The sequence below is a fragment of the Phlebotomus argentipes genome, unplaced genomic scaffold (assembly GCF_947086385.1).
Source record: "Phlebotomus argentipes unplaced genomic scaffold, Phlebotomus argentipes genome assembly contig_15, whole genome shotgun sequence".
NCBI lineage: Eukaryota > Metazoa > Arthropoda > Insecta > Diptera > Psychodidae > Phlebotomus > Phlebotomus argentipes.
In genome coordinates, this window is record NW_026776181.1 from 1,468,492 (window position 1) to 1,485,006 (window position 16,515).

Sequence of the window (16,515 nt, forward strand, 5' to 3'; positions counted from 1 at the left end):
AAAAGAGGCAGTCGTCATTTAATATCAAAAGTGACGTCTTTTCCTCCAATTCTTGGGTGGGGTCGAGTGTTTTACGAGTTTCGTCTGCTGTCTCCTTAATTTCCTGATTCGCAGACTTTCCAGCTTGAAACGAAGTTTCTTCTTCACATTTCTTCAAATTGTTGGATAATCTGTCCATCATTTCTTTGTTAATATCTTTTTTGTAACTTTCTATCCCTGACTCAATCACTGCTTATTATGGCTTCGGCAGTTTCGGCGTCGTCTTCAGAAAGATTTTCGAAATTCTTACAGAGATCGCCCTATAGCAAAAATTTCTTTCTCTCCTAGGTATGTCCATAGATATTTCATTGGAGTTTACAATGTACAGTCCAAGAAGTTCATGATTTCAGAAAATAAAATTCATTTCAATTTTGAAAATTTCATTTGTTTCAATTTCGTACAGATAAGAAATGAATATTTTTTTTAGCTACAAAATTTCATGTCCGGAAAAAAACCCAAATATTGGCAAATTTTCTTTACACTTTTGGGACGTTTTAGTCGATTTATTGTTATTTATAGAAATATCCTTTTAGATACACGAACTGAAATCTCGCTCAGAAACTAGTTTTGCGACTTTCAATCTCCTCAAGTAATGAGAAAGCTGTTTGCCGCTTTTAATTAGACCAAATCAAAATTGCATCGCCAGAAGAGACCAGGAATAAAACCCAAAAACACTTCTTGTCATCTTTCCTTTAATCATCTTTATATTAGGTCCACAACAAATGCGGAGCGGAAAGAATTATATGATGCCGATCTTGTTGGCAATGTCCAGGGCGTCATAATCCCGGGCCAGCCTTACGTACGCCTTCTTCTTGCCGTCCGGCTGGATGAGGAGGTTCACCTTGGCCACTTTGATGTCGTACAACTTGCGCACGGCCGCCCGCACGTGATGCTTGTTGGAGCGCAGGTGCGTGAGGAACACGAGCGTATTGTTGTCCTCGATCTTCTTCATGGCCGCTTCCGTGGTCAGCGGATACTTGATCACGTTGTACGCGTCCATCCTATTCCTCTTCGGCGCCGACTTGCGCGAGTACTTGGGGTCACGCGGCAGCCTCAGCGTCTTGGGGCGACGGAAGTGCACGGACGTGCGGATCTTGCGTGTGCGCGTGCCATTTGGACCCTTAACAACCTACAAAGAGAACATGTCTCAGTACTGATTGTATGCCCGATTTAAGGGATTTATCTAGGATTATTCATCAGACATTGCTAGGTTGTTTTCACTGAAGCTTCCTCAAAGAGATTCCTACAGAATTATCATCACTTTTCGGTCACAGGATGGAAAACCATCCTTCAAAAACTTTCAACTCACCTTCGTCGCTGTCCTCTTAGCCTTCGCAACAGCAGCAGCCTTGGTCTTTGCCGTTCCCTTCTGCACCTTTCCAGCCGGTCCTGCGGCTCCCTTCGCCTTGGCCAATTTCGCCTTGGCAGCGGCCTGCTTCTTCGCCACAGGCTTCGACACAGCTCCAGGTTTCTTCGTGCCAGCGGGTTTCTTAGCCTTGGCATCCTTAGCGACGGGTTTCTTAGCTGGGGCGGCCTTCTTGGCAGCCGGAGCAGCAGCTGGAGTCTTGGCAGGAGTCTTCTTAGCCGCGGTCTTCTTCTCGGCGGCCTTCTTCTCCCCAGCCGGAGCAGCAGCGGGCTTCTTGGCGCTAGCAGCAGTGGCTTTCTTCTCTGCTGGCTTCTTGGGAGCAGCAGCACTCGTGCTGGCGGCCGTCTTCTTCTCAGCGGGCTTCTTCTTATCACCCGCCGGGGCGGGTTTCGAAGTTCCAGCGGCCGCTTTGGGGGCAGCAGCAGCCTTAGGGGCCGTGGCTACCTTCGGGGCGGGCGCTACCTTCTTCTCCGCAGGCTTCTTCTCGCCAGCAGGCTTCTTCTCAGCTGGCTTCGCCGCCGGAGCCGATGCTGCGGGCTTTGCAGCGGCTGGTTTCTTCTCTGCCGGCTTGGCGGCCCCCGAAGTGGAGGCTGCTGGGGCAGCGGCGGCAGGCTTCTTCTTCTTCTCATCGGGTTTCCCCGCTGCAAGCAAATAAAAAGGAAAAACTCCGTGAATAGCAAATAAACAATCATCACACTCGCTATAAAATTGAGGTTATGTCAGGATTGCTGCTCCATGTGCAATTCCCAGCAATTCCACAAGATCTCCCCCGATTAACTGTAATCCTTTGTCGCCAACACTTTCACTATTGATCAAATGGCAATTTTACTACTATCCAGTCCACTTTGACCTCCACCCTGAGCAAGAACTACAGAGAAAACCATTCCGACCGCGTGGCGTTTTGTACACACACCCAATTTTTACACATAAAAGTGCCTTTTCGCAAAGAAAACACCCTCTTTTGGTAAATCAACACTTGCGGAAAACATTGGCACAGGAGGAAAAGGTAAATTTGCGATGGAAAACGTTGAAAATCGCGAAAAATCCTTACCGGGCTTGTCAGTAGGCTTTTTCGGTGCCATTTTCTGGATAAAAGAGAGAAATGTGACATTGACAGTTGCCAACGGAACTCGCACTGCAGCGCTCGGGGCGAAAATGCTCTGAACTATTTATTTGATGGATAAAGAAAAGTTTGAATTTTGTAACTGATTCATAGAATTAGGTCAAGAATTTTTATAAATCTCCTTGCAGATGACTCTTGTCTTTTATCTCTCAAAAAATTCATATTTATTACAAAGAGCTTATGAGTAAGACGATTAATTGATTTTAACTATCCCTTTGTCATTTGTTGTGATAACATCTGAGCAAATTCCATGAACTTGAGTAAATGCGATAAGAAAAAAGGCCAACAATGGCAAAGAGATTTGCAGAAAGACTCACGAAAATATTTGCAAAGAGGTAATTAGTTTCTCTGAACCAGGAAAATATTTCAGTTGCTCTTCAGTATCTGTGAAGAGTGCCTCGAGGCTCTCTGAAAATATGCTTAGATTTGGTTCACTAACGTAAATCTCTGTACATGATGTAAGAAATGTGTTGCAGTGATTAGTGAAACATCCGTAGACTTACTGATTCGTTTTAGACGCCTTTCGCCCACCAATATGAGGAAGATCCGAAGATATTTGTCTGGAGATGAGCTTGAGAAGCGCCTGATCCGATACTTTCAGCGCCCGCATAGACTGAACATCACGCCGTACGTGAATGAGGACTTCTCCAGCCACTGTTTGGAGCTCACGAATGGACACAAGGATTTGCTGCTGTTGCCCACTGACGACATGCTCGCGATGAGGAAAGTGATCTTCGTGGGCGAGAGCGCAGTCGGGAAGACCTCGCTCATCACTAAATTCTACTACGGGGAGTTCGATCCCTCTTACACGTCCACTTTGGGTATCGACTTCCAGCTAGAAAGATTCGTGGTGCTCAACTGTGAACATCGGCTGCAATTGTGGGACACTGCTGGCCAAGAAAGATACCGCGCCATAGCGATTCCCTTCTATCGGGGATCTTCGACAATCGTGTCCATCTTCGACATGAGCAATCCTTCCACGATTGCCAGTGCCATTGACTACATCTCCATTGCAAGACTCCACTCCCAGACGGTCAGAAATTCTCCGACTCCCACTTTTCTCGTGGGAAACAAGCTTGATCTCCTGGTAAGATTTCTATCTATGCGCTATTTCAGTGCGATTAGTAATTAATTCATGAGTACTTAAACTTCAACGATTTCAACTAAATCACAATTAAATGACTCAAATTATTGCAGACGCCTTGCGAGTATCGGGAAATCTCGGAGCGAGGTCAGAAAGTGGCGAAAGAAATTGGCGCAGAATACTTCGAGGTTTCTTGCAAAGACACTGCTGGCGTTACAAAGCTTTTCAGGCGAATCGCTCTGATCAATTTTGAAGACTTCTGCGCTGAAATTCCCATTCCCATCGAAATGAGTCCCTTCGAAAAGTTTATTTCCAGTGAGTCTCTTCTCTTAATATAAGAGATATCATTTAATATGTAATTCAAATTTCAATTGACTTTCAGGAATCTTCCGCCTCAAAAAAAATCCCGACAGGAAGAAATCATGGTGTTTCCTCAATTGATTTTCTATACGGAAAAAATAATTTTTTTTTATATACATATGTATACGAGGGCGAATAAGAGTTTATTGAAACGCACTTGTTGCATGTTAAATCAATAAAATCGACAAAACTAACCAGAAAAATGGAGGAAGCCCTGGTTCAAGTGAAGCCTTGTGAATCTTCTATCCAAGACAAGTCCTCTAAGCCGCCAACTTTCATCAAAATCCTGCTCCGTGAGACTGATGACATCGTTCTCTTCGAGAATCCAAGTGAAACCGTCCCGCGGGATAGCGAAGAAGCTGCCACAGTCATTGCAGCAAATGAGAAGTATGAGTACTTGACGAAAGGCAAGGGCAGGAATCGACGGACAACCAATTCCGAGGCTCAAACAATGGACTGTCTCTACAAATCCCGAGCCGTGAACACAGATCGGATTAAGCAGGAAGATATAGGGACTTTTGTGTCGAATTACGAAATGTTCGACACTTACGAGGATCTCGCAAGATCATCCCATAGTCTAGACGTCAGTGAGGAGACGAAGATCGTCATAACGACTTACACGAGAGAAGGAGAAGAAGATCCAGGACAATTTCTTAAGTGAGAAAGCCCAGAAGTTAAATAATGTAGAAAGTTTTTGTCGTTATAAAATGTTTTATCGATTTTTATTTCAATTATTATTGAAAATATTGAATTCTGTGTATTTACATTTAAATGCTGTATATTTTGCCTTTTTTAAAAGGATTTTCTATCAACTTTTACAGCAATTCTGCCAATTTCCGTTTGTCTGCAATGATTATTCAACGCCTCTTGGCGGGAAATGTTTTCCGTGAAAAACAGAAACGCTTCCGCAATATGTATTTACCAGATCCTCTATCCATTGATGTGAAATATCATTACACTCTGGAAAGACTCTGGTCCTATCAGTGGACATCATTGTCGGGATACGCCGTCACGAGTTTCAGTTGGTGTGAAAGCAACAGAGACATTCTAGCAGTGGGATATGGCCTATTCTACCTAGAACCGACGCGAGAGCAGCCAGAAAATGGCTTTGTTTGCATATGGAGTATTAAGGTTTGATTTTGTGGTTTCCGTTTGTAGCTTTAAGAATTTTTATGACTATACCAGTGCCCTGTTTCAGAATCCCGTAAATCCTGAGCGCCAGTTTCGATTCGACGCTCCTGTTAGTGCTGTTGCTTTCTCACCTTTCTACCCACAAATGCTATCTGTGGGACTCTACAATGGAAGCTTGGAGATTCGGGACTTCACAGATGAGTACGGATCCTTAATAGCCTCCACTGATCGAGAAACCGCGCCTGGCTTTGAGTCCATCTGGCAAATTGATTGGCTACCAGGAGAAGGCATATTCAGTCAGTTTGGTCAGTTGCTGACGATTTCCGTTGATGGACGAATCATGAAGTATTCTTTCACTTCTGGACCCTTTCTTGACACTGTTCAACTTCTTCGGTTAAGTCGGGTTGAAGGAGTTGTAGAAGGATTGCCTGTTGCAAAGAAAAAAGACTTGATGGAGGCCTATCGCCATCCACAAGCTCTCTGTCTTCGAATTCATCCGCTACGCAAACATACTTACTTCGTAGGCACCGATGAAGGATGTCTGCACACATGCTCCCTGAACTATCCCCATCATCATATAGGCGTGTGTCAGGTACATAAGGGTTCAGTTTACAGCATCGAGTACTCTCCGTGGAGCCCAAAGATTTTCCTAACGTGCGGCAGTGATTGGTGCATTAGAGTGTGGGTCGAGGGCGTCTTCACGCCAGTTATTGAACTGTCCAGTGGCTTCAATGCTGTCAATTGTGCCTTCTGGAGTCCTATTCATGCCACTATAATAGCCAGCTGTAGTCGGAACTGTGTTGAACTCTGGGATATTCGAAGGAAGACTCTAAAACCTGCCTCAACTCACAAATTCGATTCCTCTCCTCTCACGAAAATCAAGTAAGACCATTTCCTGTTAGATCGATCCTACTCACTTTCCGATCTTTGTTTCATTTCGCTTAGGTTCTCAAAGTGCGGACGATCCCTGATTGTGGGAACTGCAGATGGAGTGATTCACGTGTGCGCCCTGGAAGACATGCCTTTCCCACCGCATTTTCAATACAATGAACTGCAGAAGGCGATCTATGGCGCCATCAGCGGAGACCTCCTTGACCAAGTGAAGAGTCTCGGTCATCTGGGCTACCCCACGGACAAGAAAAAGCGCCCCACTTCTGGCACGTGATCATCGTGCAAGCAAACAAAGAAGTTAGGAAGCAAAGTTCTCTGGAGTGTAAAATTGAGTTCATTATTTACTTCTCAAGATATACAGAGTGTGGAAAAATATTGCAGATTTGAATAAAAATGCTTGTCATTCTTCTTCTTTTATGTGTGATCTTTACGATCTTGCTTTTGAGTTCTGTAAGAAATTCATTCTACATGTAAAGAGTTGTAATTCACAGTAAATTGTTCAGCGAATTGAAACGAATGTTGCACTCTCTGAATCCAAAACCATCGCAAGTCTTTCCCCTTTCTTTTTCTGGGGCAGTCCATCCCTACAGGAAGTGGGAAAACGCAAATATTGGCAGCTGACTCGCGTCTTTGCGCACAAGTAGGGAAACAAAGAAGGCAAAATGTTGCTCAATTGACCACTTGAGCAATCATCTTGTCTTTGGTGTAAATTCACCTCTCGAGGAATCATTGAATACTCGTCGATTAGCATTCCCATCGTGGCATGTGATGGCCAATAGACATTCTCAACACTCGTAGCCAGAAAGAAGTATCGTCTTTCACGCGGGTTTCCTCAACAATCTTTCATTTTGGGAGAAATATGCAAATTTTCCGCCTGATTTTAATCGCCACACAATTAATGACGCGATCTGTTCCCGATCGTAAATTTCAGCTAGAATGAGGAATGAAAATTTTTATGTGCCTCTTTATACGCCATCGAGCATCAATATTTTATTTATTGAAATGGAATTATCCTCTAAAATGTGGTCGAAACAGTGAATAAAAGCGCGTCTCATAAATGTCCATCATTTAAAAGTGGCAAAGAACTACTTTCAACGTGTGGAATCCTCGAAAATTTGTAAGCTCCTAAACCCACGCCGTTTTGCTTGGATTGCCATGGCTGAAGAGAAAGAAGAAACTCTGAGGAGAACTAATGCGGAACTGTGGCCACGGAGAAAAGTGTGGATTTTGTGCCTTTCGGGCCTCTTTGGCATGGTTCTATGAGTCCATGGCGGTTTTTTGTGATGCACGGCCTCAGCGGAGCGGGAAGAAATGCTAATATTTTCCATAAAGCGCCTCAGCTGACTCTGGGGCCTCCTACTCTACTCCACCCGGCGCCCCTTGGCCGCCTCTTGGTCGATATCTCACCGTGAGATGAGGTGTCTTGCGAGGAGAGTATGCTCGAGACTCTTGTCTGGCTACCAAAGCGGAAAATTATGACTGCCAAGGGGCTTCTAAGCACTCTCAAATGAACTTTCAAACATATGAAACAAAATCTCGTAATGTTTCTGTATTGCAACTTTAAATAATTAGATGGCAAACTTGTGATATGTATAGATTTATTGTTACTTCTAGTAAAATCATATATGAACGAAAAATTTGTATGAAAAGTATTTAAAGTTTCGGAAGTAACGTCATAATCCAAAATATTATGTATGACAATGTATTAAGGCTGCAAAAGAGTTATTCGAATGTAAATTCAATACAGTTATAGCAAAACTTGACAGGTTGTCACGTTTTTAAACTCAGACTTTGATTCATAAATCAACGAGTTTACACTTATACTAATATAACATTTGATACCTTAGCTTATAAGATATGAAAGCTATTAATATGAAATATTACATGGGAAGTTTCCAATTAAATTGGTAGTGGTCAACCCCTTGTAGATTTCCCTTTAATTTCCGCATGGCTTCCCCGGAGTATTTTTCTTCGCACAAGCCACGAGTATTGCACCTGGAATTGTTCATTTAGTCTTCAGTGTCACTGCTCTTGACATCGAAAAGTCCCGCAGTTTGGAGCGCGAAATGCTGTCGAAATTGTGCAAAAATCCAACAAATTCGTGTAAGTGATGCCCAAAGTGGGGCGCGCACAGAGTGCATTTCGCAGTGCATCGCAGAGATGCTCCTTTTCGATACTTGGCCAATGCTATTATAACACGATTCGCGGTGGATTGTCGATTAACCTTTTGGTGGTTCGGGGTCAAATCGATTTTTTCATCCTCTACCGCACACCTCGGCACTCATGGCAGATCGTCTTCGATGGTGGACGCTATGCGGAGGAATTAAAAGCGATATAGAAAACCACGAAATGACTGTAGAATGCAGTGTGTTTCTGCGGTTTTTTACCTAATACTCTGGAAGGAAAAATTTAACAAACTTCTCCCGACTTTTTCGCACTTCTTCCACTTGTTTGTGGATCATTTGGGAAGATAAATGTTATGAGTGTGTCATAAAATATGATAATAGTATAATAATATTGGATATTTAATGCATTGCCAGTTTAAGATGACGCTTCTCTGATTTCTCGTACGCATTTCACCAGGTGAAAGAGTCCAATTCCTCAGGTGAAGAGATGAACTCTCAACACTTCAAATCTAGATAGAAATTCCAAGATCGCCAGTGCAGAAGTGCTCTTAAGAGAACGAGGAAGAGAACATATTTTTGATAAGTGGATCACGAATATCATTCTCCCTAGAGTAATTTTACACTTTCGTGCCGACTTTTCGCTGGCAAATTGCATCAGTAAGGAAACCAATTCCCAATGGAATTAAGCAAGTGTGAAAGGAATTCATAAAAAATCACGATATTGTATCCTCAATCACTGAACGTGATCTCTTGATTGGGGAATATCGCACCGAAATTGAGGATTGATCCATGCCTCAAGGGCGCTTGTCTTCGTTGGGAGAAATTGTGCGGAATTTCTGGGGGATTATAGTGGTCTTCCTGGGCACTTTATCATGATATGGCGGTGGGACTTAATTGGCACGTGCCTCTGAATGTCAGTGATGGATGACATTTACCTGGAAGGGTTAAAAATCACCGTCCCGAAAATAGAGGAGACTCTATTGAACCCTTGCGATCGAATCTCGCCTTGCGTGGGAACAGGCATGAACTCTGGACCGATTTTTTCGGCCATGGGAAGGAAATCCCCCTTTTTTGGGGCCACACTGGCAAAGTGGAGAAACATATTAATTATTTGAGCCCTTCATCATCCACCAAATCCCACTCTTTGCCTCGGTCCTCTCCAGTTAAATTGCCACGGCCACAACAACTTCTCTCGCGAGCGAAGTGTACTGTTGAGAGTTTTGCGAAAAAGATGATGAGCTCAAGAGAAGACCGACTCGAGTCACGCATCTCACGATCTAACTATTAATCCTCCTCCTTCTCTCAATTTCATCTGCGGCGAGGCTGAAGAAAAAAACCGAAAGATTCAGCGTCGAATCATTCCTTCTTTTGTCTTTCTTCGCGATTGGGACTCTTTTCCCAGCCTGCGCTGAAGGAAAACACTCAAAAACGCGGTCTCGCCAAGGGGGAATTATCATCACAGAAACTGCAGCAAGGTTCGTCAGACGTGCGTGGATGTGTTAAAAGAATAAGAGGTGTTCAAAAATTTGTTTCTTCAAGTGAAGTTTTTAATTTTGAATTCATTTGTTGCGTGGGCAGCTAAATTGAAGGAAATGCATCTCAACAAAAATAGGTACACGAGCATTATTTCCCCCTTGAGCCACGCTTGAACTGAAGTCTGCACCACAATCCATCAGAGGAGCACGGCTGTGTGCTTGGGAAAAGATCACTCTCATTTGCAAATTCCTTAGACTTCTCAAGGGGCATTTCCGTGATGGAATATTTCTTCCATCGAGACAGGCATGAAATTGCAGAAATCTCTCTATTTTACTCTCGCGATCTTCGATTTTGGAAGGCTTGTGCATAGAAATGATAAAAGTCTCTAGGAAAATTGAAGCTTTCTGCTGACCTGCAGATGAGGAATTTCTCCTCTTTGAAGACCGGTGAAGACCACCTTGCATTTTATTGTTATCTGATTACTTTCAAATGTGATGATGGGAATTCCATAAAATCTACTGATAATATTCAGGTATTCTAGCGCGATGAACTGGACTATTTAGTGGCGAATTAAACCCACGGGGATTCTCAGTGTGACCTTTGAAGAGATCCAAAAGAAGCACATACGAAGACAATGCTGATTAGGTGGATTTCTGCCTCAATGGGAATCTCTCTGCGATGACCAATAAATCAGGTGGTGGATTGAATATTTTCTTAGAAGTGCAATTTATGATTATTAACATGCCGTTGAATTATGACTATTTCGTGATAGCGGATTCTCTGCAATGCCTCACGTTGTTTGAATGGAGAAAATGATTTAATTGAAGAACAAGCGAAGAATTGTGATAAAATGTAGGACAACGATACATTTGATGCTCTCTCTCACTCTCTACCTCTTCCCTTCCCACACACCTGAAGAATGCATTCCCATCAATGCAAGATGGACTTTTCTTATAGTCTGTCTTTAAAAAAATCCACGACACATTTTGATAAAATATTCCAATCGCCACACGATCGAATGCTTTGTATCTGGGAATGGCTTTTTAAATGGAGTATAATGGCAATTCGGAGGGTAGGAAACTTTCATTCAGCAGTCGCCTGATAAATGTACGCTTTCTATAAAATGTGTAATTTGATAGATAACCAAATGCGCGTGAATGCTTTCCGAGGGAATCATTAAATTACCATAAATATGCTTGGAAGATGGGAAAGGTTTCAAATCATTTAACTGATCCCCAGATGGAATCACCAACGACCCGCGACACGGGACAATATCCCACTCGGGAGTCAATGAGAGCCCTCACACAAGCCACAGAGTTGAGGCACTGCGCTTTGATTAGATTGATAATACATCGCTTGAAAATATGGCTTGTCAGATTTGTTGTTAGATATGGGACTTGTCTGTAATTGACAAATTGTAAAGTCAATCGAACGAGAATCGTTTCATTACCCAAAGCGATATCAAAATTTTTCTACAAAGTGTTTATCAAATATATTTTACTGTTTTACATTTAAATCGCTTTAAATGTTTCTTATTTCTTTATTTTATGAAGTGTTCTTTGAGATATGAATGAAATATCAAAGCACAATTGATATATCTTTGGGATCTTAAAACTTTGGAAAAATCCCCTCTTGCTCAATCCTTATCTTACATCTAGAATCATTCCCACTCTGCGTCCATCTCATGTTTGAAGCCACACATCAGGAAAGTTTATTGAGAAATTGACCAGGCGCAATGGGAATATTACACTTTATTCGCCTCTTCTCTTCCATCCTCATATTCTTCGTCGCGAGATAAACAACAAAACGAGCCACTCCACAACTCGGGGATCCGTATGGATCATCCAATGCATGATTGAAGAAATATCTTAACACTCCTCAGTTGCCTCTCAGACGCTCACGCGGGTGGATCACAAGAATGCGCGGGAACTTCTCGTGAAATTCCCTAGCCTCAGTAAACTTCCCTACACTCCGTGTGTGTGCCATTGAAGTAAAACCAGCGGCCGTGGCGATGCAAAGATAGCGACTCTCGTCGTTCTTGTGTATCAATCAAACTCTCCTATCGTGATCTGTAAATCTGTTGGTTTGCATCTGCGCCGCTCACGAAAACGATCTACTGTGCGGAAGCATAAATTGCGCGTTCCCATGTGAAGAGAGTGTGAAGATGATAAATCAATGCTAATGGGAATTTCTCAGCATCAGTGAAATTTGTGCTCTAGTTCAATTGTTATCTCTGAACCTCTTCTTTTCGGTGGAAAAATAGTCAATCGACCCCTTCCAGCGCTGCCGACCACTCACAACACTATCTTCGTCTCCGAAGACTCCTCAAGCGACTCGTCCGATAATGAAGCCATCAAGCATCCTCTTGTAGCAGGTACTCAAATTCCAGGACAATCGCCCTAATGAATGAAATGAACAGTGGTGACTGAAGCAATGTGACGATGAAACGAAGACCATTGTGTATCTAAATCCCTTATCGCAGACTTAAAATTCCGTTCAAAACACTGTAAGAAAAAAATACTCTTTGTAGCACAAAATGCCCGTTTCGTGCCGGATCTGGTGAGATGTTGCCCAGAAGTGTGTAACAGCCCGAATTCTGCGTCTGATGTTTACGAAGAGATTGAGGATGTGCGCGAGAGAGTGTCTCAGCTTCCGTGTTTCGTCGCGGGTGCGCCAAAGCCGCCCAGGCATCCAGTAGCGCCCCGCCGAGAGGTCATGGGCCAGAACGTCAGTCTCCGTCGGCCCCGAATATCCCTCACGTGGGTCCTGCGCGATCACCAAACGCCCCCAGTGGCGCCCTCATCGGAGCATCGACCCGGAAAACAGCTGCAACACCGGAAGAAATCACGCGGAGAACGTTTGTTCAGCGAGAGCGACCACAAGACCTGCCCAGAGTCAGATAGGAATTCGCTAAGTGGCAACAGCAAGTCCAGTTTGATCGCCAATGAGCGACTTCTCGAGGGTGGGCTTAAGAATACTCGATCAGAGCCGAGTCTCTTTGCTCCGAGTCAAGCGAATCGGCGGCATAGACACAGGAAGAGACGTGAGAGGAATCGCTGTCCACGCTTCGGATACGAGATTACAAATGTCGATGATTTTCTTTCTAAGGTGAGCAGAATCATGTCTAGTTTACGAAAAACAAAGTTCAATATGTCTTTCAAACAGTGTTCTCTATCATCGCCTGGGAACATCCCAGTGGTGCTGTCTGAGGCCAGCACGTTGTACCAGACCCGATCTGGTGGTTATCAGCTTGAGATTCCTCTTCCTCTTGGCATGGTAGTCAATGCCGTGTTCAAGAACCAAAGTTGGCTCTACGTTCAGACACCGCATGCAGAAGAAGGATACGTTAACTATGCCTCTTGCCTTCCTCTCGGCATCCTTCCAGCGGTTAGGTAATTAAACGTTTCAATCATCATTGAACTTTTGCAACACGACCAAATCTTATTATTAATTCATCGTCACTATTCGCAGTCCAATAAATCTGATTTAATTTCTAACGCTCTTACTTCTTCCAGGACCTCAAAGCCACCGGCTTGTTGGGAGACGAACGGCGATATTTTCCCGAAGCCTAGCGGAGGAAATATGACGGACAGCGAGAAGGAGCTTCAAATGCGCGGCACGCGTTCTGAGGGTGCACGGACGCCGCGTTCGAAGCGTTCGAAGTCTTGCGGGGAGAAACAAGTGGATGCACTCTTCCTACGGGCAACTAGTCAGCCGAAACTCTACGAGAAGCCCGCTCCAGTGAAGATTACATGCATTCCAAAGCCTAACATCCACGATGAATATGTCTCGCTGCTGCCTAAGCCTCGTCGTGCACCTCTGGCCATCAAGTCGCCTCTTCTGCTCCGGGAAACTTTGTTGGCGGTACGCGAGAACTATATGTCCGAGTCGGTGAACGTTCGGAAAGGAGATGTGGTGACGCTATTGGCGTGCAAGGAGTACAGAGACAAGAACTCCTGCCGACAGTGGTTCTTCGTGAAGACCAGGGACGGGGGCGAGGGCTACATTCCCGCCGAAGTGGCTGGGCATGGGTTTTTGTGAGTGAAAGACTGACATTGTATTACCTTATCATGTAATCCCGTAGAATAAAACCCATCAAATTCAGTCGCCTTGTCACTCGCTGGCGTCTTTGGCGTACAACTTAAGCACGATGTCCTTGTAGTTGAAGTTTAGGCAGATATCGATCTCATTCTGGGCACCAGCGATGGACATCAGCTTCGTCGGAGTCGTTTGCCAGATGACTGAGTAAGTTGCAGGCGAGGAAACTGGGATTTCAGCTGAGAGATCACCATTGAGGCTGTACTGAACGACATTGGAGCTTTGGCCAGCCAGAAGAACGGTATCGTCAATGAAGCCGGAGACGTGAAGTGCTCCCGAGAAGGGGAAAACTGTGGTGCATTCATTCGTCCGTGTATGCCACAGAGAAGCTTTTGGTCCTCCGCCGCAAACGAAGAAGTTTTCAGAACAGGCAACGCTTCCCAGCCATTTTCCCATCTGCGGCCGAAAGAGTTCGTGGTTCTTGTAAGGCTCTACTAAGCCTGTAGATTTCTTCTGCCTCACATCCCAGAATTTTATGCTTCCGTCCTCAGAAGCTGAGTATAAGCGATTGTCCCTGGAGAGAACAGAATATAGAATGATTTTTTGTAACATTGAGCTATTCAATATCAACTCACAGTCCCTGGAGACAGTGTATATAGTCCTTGTGGCCAGTGAAAGTCCTGAAGAACTGTCCATTGTCAAGATTCAGCCCCAGAATCTTCGAGTCTCCACATCCAAGGTAAATCTCATCGTTCTCATCATTTAACCAGAGTGCATTCACATCCACAGCTTCCATCGACTCACTCCCAGTCGGCACACGAACTTCCCACAGTTGCTTCTTGATTCTCTTGCTCTCATTGCACCATTGGTAGCCTCGCAACTCTCCCGGAAGTCCCACAATAAGGAAGTTTTTGTGGAATGCCAAGCTCTCAATGTGACCCGAATCTATCACGCTGAACACTTGGATGGGTTCCAGAGATGGTGCAGTTTTGCTGATAATCTCCTCATCGCTCGGCACTTCCGCAATATCTGGAATACTTCAAGGAATAAATGCAAAAGGCCGTCTCAGGAAAACTGCGACCGCTATCCTAACCTGTAAACAAAGACGTCACCAAAATTGTTTCCGGCAAACAGGAAGTTCCCACAAGATGAGAAGGTTTGCGATAAAACCGTATTGTAGAGTTTTTTGCGCTTCTCAATAACCATGATTAGAGTGGGGTTTTCCGGCTTTTCACACAAAAAACACTGTATTTCCGCGGTTTCCGCGAGATGTAAACAAACTGCCCGGCTGTTGACAGCTCCACAATGCGCGACCCAGATGAACGGATCACGGCTACACTGCACTTACAAATAACCGGTTATCTGCGGTGTTACGAGGTTTAGGATGTTAACACCCACAAACCCGTCATATAGTTTTATTTGTTTCACTTCAAACTAAACATCTGTGAAACCTGAATTTACCGCTTTTACTCGTCGTATTTTTATCTAAGAGCAAGGGTGACGAAACTTTAATTTGTTTTAGAATATTGGTACCTATTCGTACACTAATAGGTACACTCTTTTGTAAACTATGAATCAACTTATCTGCTGGGTCGGGGGCACGCCTTCATAATTCTTGACCGTTCTCAAAGGACAAATCTCTGATAATCAGTTTATTTCAATAACATCACACACTGATAAGATTTACATTTATGCAAATTTATAGAGAAATCCACTCATTTTAAGATTATTGTCTAGGTAAACAACGATAATAGGGCCTTTGGTCTCGCAGCTGTTATAGAGTTGCATTAAATCGTCTCTTTCGGGACAGTTTTGGTCAGATCTGGGAAAATATTGTACAAATTCAGTTCAGTTAAATGTAAGGAAGACTTCTTTTGTATTACCTGAGTACGAGAATTCTGTAATCGGGCGCTGGAGGTTGAGATTTTTTGTAAATCTTTGTCGGATTGTAAAGATCAAAGCTGAATTTTAATGTTTGTTTCGCTAGATTATCCTTTCCGGGTGTTAATTTTATTACATTGAAGGATTCGAAGACGCTTTCGAATTCCATTTCAGGTGATAGATTGATTAAGTCATTAACTGTGCTCTCTCCAGAGTAACTTGTAGAAGGTTCATCTGCCTTAAATTTCTTTGAAGAACTAGGTTCATCCTCTGTGATTTTCCTTTTACCTTTTGGTGAACCTCGGGGACATTCAATCCCGATGGAATAGATAATGTTTGGGTTGAATTTTCTGACGATATAACCCAGTTTATTAAGTGAAGAGTATACAAAGTACTCTTCGAGAGTTAAGCAATCTTCTTGAGCATGAAGGAAGATTTCGTAGGCTTGTTCGAGTGAAACTATGACAGAATTGTAGTAAATAATTAATCGATTCATCTCCAGAAGGTAAAGAGCCTCGTGAGGCTCTAGGAAAGTCTCATTCTGTTCATTTGCATGGCCGAAATATTGTATACTTCCAAAAATTTTTCTTAATAGAATTTTCCTCGTGGAACTGTTATATTCTCCTACTAAGCGATTATTTTCTGTCCCAATGCGTTCTTGTGAGAGGATATCTCTCAAATTACTGTACAATTCTCCCAATTTCTGGAATTCTGCACTGCTTCCATCTGGAAAATTCTTCTTTGATCCGGTGCAGAATGACGCAATTGTTTCATTAGATTTTCGCACTAATTCCTCGGCACTGGCAAGTGAATTTCAGTGTCAACAACAAGATTAAAATGTAAATTGCAATCTACTTACCCTAGCAGTTGAATCTCTTGTGGACTTTGCATTATTTCACTTTGTTTTGATGGCTCTTCTGCACTGATAATATTATCACGACTCCTTCGCTACTTTGAGGTTGGATCACCCAGTGCGCGCCAAAGAAATGTCAATCTCCTG

The 16,515-nt window shown here is 43.5% G+C and overlaps 6 protein-coding genes across 7 annotated transcripts; 3 read left to right on the forward strand and 3 right to left on the reverse strand.

Annotated features, from left to right (window-relative positions):
• Nucleotides 1–714: 714 nt before the first annotated feature.
• On the reverse strand, nt 715–2,563 carry LOC132263435 (histone H1.10). Its single transcript, XM_059763200.1, has 3 exons — nt 2,457–2,563; nt 1,349–2,046; nt 715–1,168 (listed from the first exon to the last, which is right to left on the reverse strand). Exons 1-3 carry the CDS (start codon nt 2,485–2,487, stop codon nt 779–781), a joined length of 1,119 nt encoding a protein of 372 aa, XP_059619183.1. The 5' UTR covers nt 2,488–2,563; the 3' UTR covers nt 715–778.
• On the forward strand, nt 2,055–4,107 carry LOC132263442 (ras-related protein Rab-6A-like). 2 transcript variants are annotated; one of them, XM_059763207.1, is made up of 4 exons: nt 2,055–2,411; nt 3,045–3,615; nt 3,726–3,927; nt 3,995–4,107. In XM_059763207.1, exons 2-4 carry the CDS (start codon nt 3,064–3,066, stop codon nt 4,051–4,053), a joined length of 813 nt encoding a protein of 270 aa, XP_059619190.1. In that variant the 5' UTR covers nt 2,055–2,411; nt 3,045–3,063; the 3' UTR covers nt 4,054–4,107. The 2 variants fall into 2 exon arrangements, with proteins under 2 accessions (XP_059619190.1, XP_059619189.1); XM_059763206.1 differs by lacking the exon at nt 2,055–2,411 and adding an exon at nt 2,652–2,863.
• Nucleotides 4,108–4,166: 59 nt separating this feature from the next.
• On the forward strand, nt 4,167–6,579 carry LOC132263426 (dynein axonemal intermediate chain 4). The gene is made up of 4 exons (XM_059763188.1): nt 4,167–4,629; nt 4,794–5,103; nt 5,171–5,985; nt 6,049–6,579. Exons 1-4 carry the CDS (start codon nt 4,175–4,177, stop codon nt 6,266–6,268), a joined length of 1,800 nt encoding a protein of 599 aa, XP_059619171.1. The 5' UTR covers nt 4,167–4,174; the 3' UTR covers nt 6,269–6,579.
• Nucleotides 6,580–8,060: 1,481 nt separating this feature from the next.
• LOC132263484 (uncharacterized) lies at nt 8,061–13,678 on the forward strand. The gene is made up of 4 exons (XM_059763267.1): nt 8,061–8,097; nt 12,127–12,704; nt 12,762–12,988; nt 13,112–13,678. Exons 1-4 carry the CDS (start codon nt 8,061–8,063, stop codon nt 13,635–13,637), a joined length of 1,368 nt encoding a protein of 455 aa, XP_059619250.1. The 3' UTR covers nt 13,638–13,678.
• An 8-nt stretch (nt 13,679–13,686) lies between these two features.
• LOC132263438 (THO complex subunit 6) lies at nt 13,687–14,944 on the reverse strand. The gene is made up of 3 exons (XM_059763204.1): nt 14,728–14,944; nt 14,270–14,671; nt 13,687–14,208 (listed from the first exon to the last, which is right to left on the reverse strand). Exons 1-3 carry the CDS (start codon nt 14,838–14,840, stop codon nt 13,710–13,712), a joined length of 1,014 nt encoding a protein of 337 aa, XP_059619187.1. The 5' UTR covers nt 14,841–14,944; the 3' UTR covers nt 13,687–13,709.
• A 312-nt stretch (nt 14,945–15,256) lies between these two features.
• LOC132263489 (tRNA-splicing endonuclease subunit Sen54) lies at nt 15,257–16,406 on the reverse strand. Its single transcript, XM_059763271.1, has 3 exons — nt 16,375–16,406; nt 15,518–16,327; nt 15,257–15,456 (listed from the first exon to the last, which is right to left on the reverse strand). The coding sequence occupies exons 1-3, from the start codon at nt 16,404–16,406 to the stop codon at nt 15,324–15,326; spliced, it is 975 nt and encodes a 324-aa protein (XP_059619254.1). The 3' UTR covers nt 15,257–15,323.
• Between the last annotated feature and the right edge of the window lie 109 nt (nt 16,407–16,515).